General features: G+C 31.3%; 1 protein-coding gene across 1 annotated transcript; it reads left to right on the top strand.

Moving 5' to 3' along the window:
- Positions 1-1232: 1232 nt before the first annotated feature.
- On the top strand, positions 1233-2636 carry LOC133285919 (kinesin-like protein KIN-UB). The gene is made up of 4 exons (XM_061483237.1): positions 1233-1371; positions 1721-1864; positions 2164-2292; positions 2377-2636. The coding sequence occupies exons 1-4, from the start codon at positions 1233-1235 to the stop codon at positions 2535-2537; spliced, it is 573 nt and encodes a 190-aa protein (XP_061339221.1). The 3' UTR covers positions 2538-2636.
- Positions 2637-4246: the final 1610 nt, after the last annotated feature.

Raw genomic sequence — 4246 nt, 5'->3', positions numbered from 1 at the left:
TTTAATGAGTTTTATAAGAGTTATGTTGTAGGAAAAGTGATTGTGTAATGTTATTGAGATTCGTTTTGCGTGCCGTAGTTTTTTTTTTTTCTTCAAAAAGTATGGGCCCCACAAAACGTTGTGTATGTAGGAAATTTTTTATGTCATGTTAAATGACGAATGCAAACTCCATATTTAATATAGGATTATTGTTTCTCTGTTATATGAGATAATTTTATTTCCGACACACACATAAAAATGTGTGAGACCCACATGACATCGTGTAAAGAGAAGAGAAAAAAAAGATAACATAGGCCCACATATTTTATGTGTATAAAAAATAAAATTATCTCCTACAATATACGAAACATTAATCTCATTTAATATTGGGTTTTATGTTTATCATTTAACATAATATAACTTCACTTTCCTACACACACATTAAAGAGGTGGGGTCCACATATTTTTCTTTCTCTTTCATCATTTCACTTTCTCTCTCCCTTTTGATGTGAGAGTTGAAAACAACACTTACATTATGTTACATAATACTCATAAAACCCTTTAATATTTCATGGACAACAAGCAAAGAGTTTCAAAATATTTATTAAATACCATACTTTTTGTTTAATAGTAATTTCATTTTTCTTCCTTAACAAATTAACAACGCAAAAGCAGTTAATTATTAGCGTAATCTCTCTTTCTCCTTTATTATATATAATATATATATGGCTAATCTCTCATTACCTCGAAATTCTATTCTCATACATACATACATTTTTTGAAAAGATGAATACTTTTAAGTGTAACTTAATTCTACATGCTAATTAATCCCATAACCACCTCGGAAAATTAAAACTTATAATTAGCTTAAAAAAATAATTAGAGTATGTATAAAAACTTTTTTTTATTCACGTACCGGAATTTATTCTCCGGATATTGTAACAACCAAGTTGTGTTACTATCAAGTTACTACCAATTAATCTCACCGTTAAAGAATCACAAACAAAGAACAAAGGACTGAATTCTCCGTCTAAGGGTTTTCCCTTCAACAAAGGGTTTCCTTTTTACAACTGACACACTGTTACTGTTTTCAGTAGTAACAAATCTGAATTCCTTACACCTATGACGACTTTAACGGCCTACCCACTTCATTTCTATAACTATTTTAACTAACACTAACTAGTCTGGCTAACTACTCTGTGACCCTGTCAATGTCACCCCCTTAAAGTTCAATCTTGTCCTTATGTTGGGAAATGGGGATTGCCCCTACAAGAGAAATTTCCGGCCAGCTGCTCATAAAGTTTGACATGTATATTCTGCCGCCTCCCCAGCACCTATTGCTTCGTTGTTCTGTGTATCCAACTGTACAATCTCCCTATCGTCATCTAGTTGGTAGTCTTCTGCCAAAGATCGGAAGCTCTTTTTTGAGCATTTATGCAGATGCTACTTCTTATAATCTGTCTGTCCAGAAGGATTTAATGTGCATAATTTTACAAAATTATATCATGTAAAGCTGAAACGCTTATGACTTGTTAGGTGAACTCAGCATATTATATGAAATCTTTGTGCTAGCTTCATGTCAATGTTCTTCATTGATTGTTTTTTTTACATAAAGGTGTATTCGAAGATGGTTCTTTTACTTGTAGATTTTACTTTTGAAATCATAATTATCTTAATATTTCCACTACTAGATATCTTTTTGAAGTTTATTCATAATTCTCTCTTCATGTTCTTCATCCAGATAAAATATTGATGACTCTGAGATCTCAGGGAGGTATAAAGGCCTTACTGGGAATTGTAAGATGTGGACATCCCGATGTTCTTTCCCAAGTTGCACGTGGAATTGCTAACTTCGCAAAATGCGAGTCTCGGGCTTCTAATCAAGGTCTGATTTCTTCCTCCTTAGTGTTTGATTCTCTAGGGCGAAAAATGTTAAAGGTGTGTATGTTAAACTCAATATAAAATGGAACAAGTTGTAAATAGGCTACTGTCATAAAAAATGTCAGTCCTGCATTGATTAGCTTATAAGTAAATTTTATGTTTATAAGCAAGTTATTGCCGTCAATTATCCCGCCCCACTTCACTCGTCACAAAGCCTCTGAAAGTATTTCTAGCATCAAAGAGAAATTAGTGAGATAAGGTTTAGTTTGTAGTATCCTGATAATTATATTTTTGCACACTCAGGGATAAAAAGTGGCAGGTCATTTTTGATAGAAGATGGTGCACTTCTGTGGATGGTACAAAATGCTAATAATGAAGTTGCATCAATCAGGCGTCACATTGAGCTTGCACTCTGCCACATGGCACAACACGGTAATGCTACTTCTCATCATGTTCTCAGTTTATCTAAACACATTCTTGTAAAATTCTAAGCAATTGAGTTTATAATTATTGCAGAAGTGAATGCAAAAGACATGATTAGTGGAGGAGCTCTTTTGGAGCTTGTCCAGATTTCACGGGGTTGTTTACGGGAGGACATAAGGAGTCTTGCTCGTCGAACCTTGAGTTCTATCTCAACATTCAAATCTGAATTGCGGAGCTTGCGTATGGATTATTGATTAAGTAAAATGGCCATTGAATCAATGAAGGGCAATTCATAGTTTTTTTATTTATATTAGTATAATAAATCTTTATAAACAAGATTTTATTATTTTAGGTATTCATTTATTAATTTAAAACAGTAATAATATTCTTTTAATGTAAAAAATCACAGTAAGTAATATTATACTTTTTTTTTGGTGAAAAGCAATATTATACTTTACTTGCACTATGATTTGTTTTTTTTTTTTTACTTTAAAATGATACGAGAATCTATATTTTCTTATATAGATTGATTATTACAAAATGTAATTATAATTAGTATTTGAACTAAGGGAGTTTCGGGAACAAAGCCCCCGGATTTGAAAGTTCAGCCCTACCCTAGTGTATAATATCTTTTCCCTATCTAAGCTATATCAACATAGCCAACTATAAAACTAATGCGCTTGTGGTGTCAAAACAGGTTGATACGAATTTGACACGACACGAATACATCAACACGAATACGACACGGATTTTTATTCGTGTCAAAATCTTCAACACTGAAACGACACGAATTTTTTGCAGGGTGACACGGCACGACATGAATTAGTATGTATATTTAATTAAAAACAATAATTTTAACTCTTTGTTCAAAGATAGTTGGTTGCGTAACCTAATTTGCAAATTTTGATATGTTTTAATCTGATTGAATATATAAGTTGAATGAGTTGAAAGACATTTCAAACGCTTAGGGTAAATTGTGTAAGAAATTTGATAAATATCAGCATTAAAAAATATTCCATTTAAATAAATACTTTAAAAAATAAAAAAAATAAATCATTAAACTTATTACTTTCTTAATTTCTAATGCATTGTGATGGGCTTCTCAAAAGCACTATGTAAGTTTTTTTATTTTTGAAAACACACTGGGTTATCTTCGTTTCCTTGTGTCTTAGCTTTTAAATAATACAAGCATGAATTTCTTTAAGTCACACAATTACAACGGGTATTATCATATGTCTTGCATGAATACTTTTGTAGTTGTTCATCTGTATTTGGTTGTCTTACATAATTAGTTTTTGGGAAAAATGTTTGTCCTTTTAAATGATATAACTTATATCCTTTCACTCTCACAAAGAGGTAAGATGACACAACTTATATCTTTTTACTCTCACAAAGAGGTGAGACACGCACCTTTATAATTTTTTGTCCACTCTCTCTCTCCTCCTTTATCTATCTCTTTCTCTCACTTAAAATGACACAATTTTACATCCTTTAAAATGATACACACTTATGTACCAAAAAAAAAAATGATACACATTTTTCCCTTTAAGTATCAAATTTATTTATTTCTTTTTTCAGAAATAAAAAACAATAAAGTACAAAAGAAAATAAGATTTATTATGCATTTGTTAGCCTCCCATTTTTATATTGTCATTGCAATTATTTGCTTAGTTTTTTTTGGTAGACTTATTTGCTTAATTTATTTGGATACCTTTTTATTTATTATGTTTATATCAATAACAAAATAATGATATTGACTGTTTGTTTAAGGACAGTTAGTTGCTTCAACTCACGATTATACAAGTTTTGAGTCTTTTGACTCAATACTTTTTTTTTTCAAACAAGAGGGCCAAAGCCCAAGAACAAGAAAACAAGAAAGGAAAAAAAAAAAAAAAACACCACCAGCACCACTACTGGATGATCAGGGCCCACGGTCTACCCACAGCAGCAAGTATTGTTGTTC

This window comes from Gastrolobium bilobum, unplaced genomic scaffold (assembly GCF_033153095.1).
Source record: "Gastrolobium bilobum isolate Gb01-03AN ecotype WA unplaced genomic scaffold, APGP_CSIRO_Gbil_v1 utg58926, whole genome shotgun sequence".
Lineage (NCBI taxonomy): Eukaryota > Viridiplantae > Streptophyta > Magnoliopsida > Fabales > Fabaceae > Gastrolobium > Gastrolobium bilobum.
Note: the sequence above shows the minus strand (reverse complement) of the source record. Positions and strands in the feature narration are given on the sequence as shown.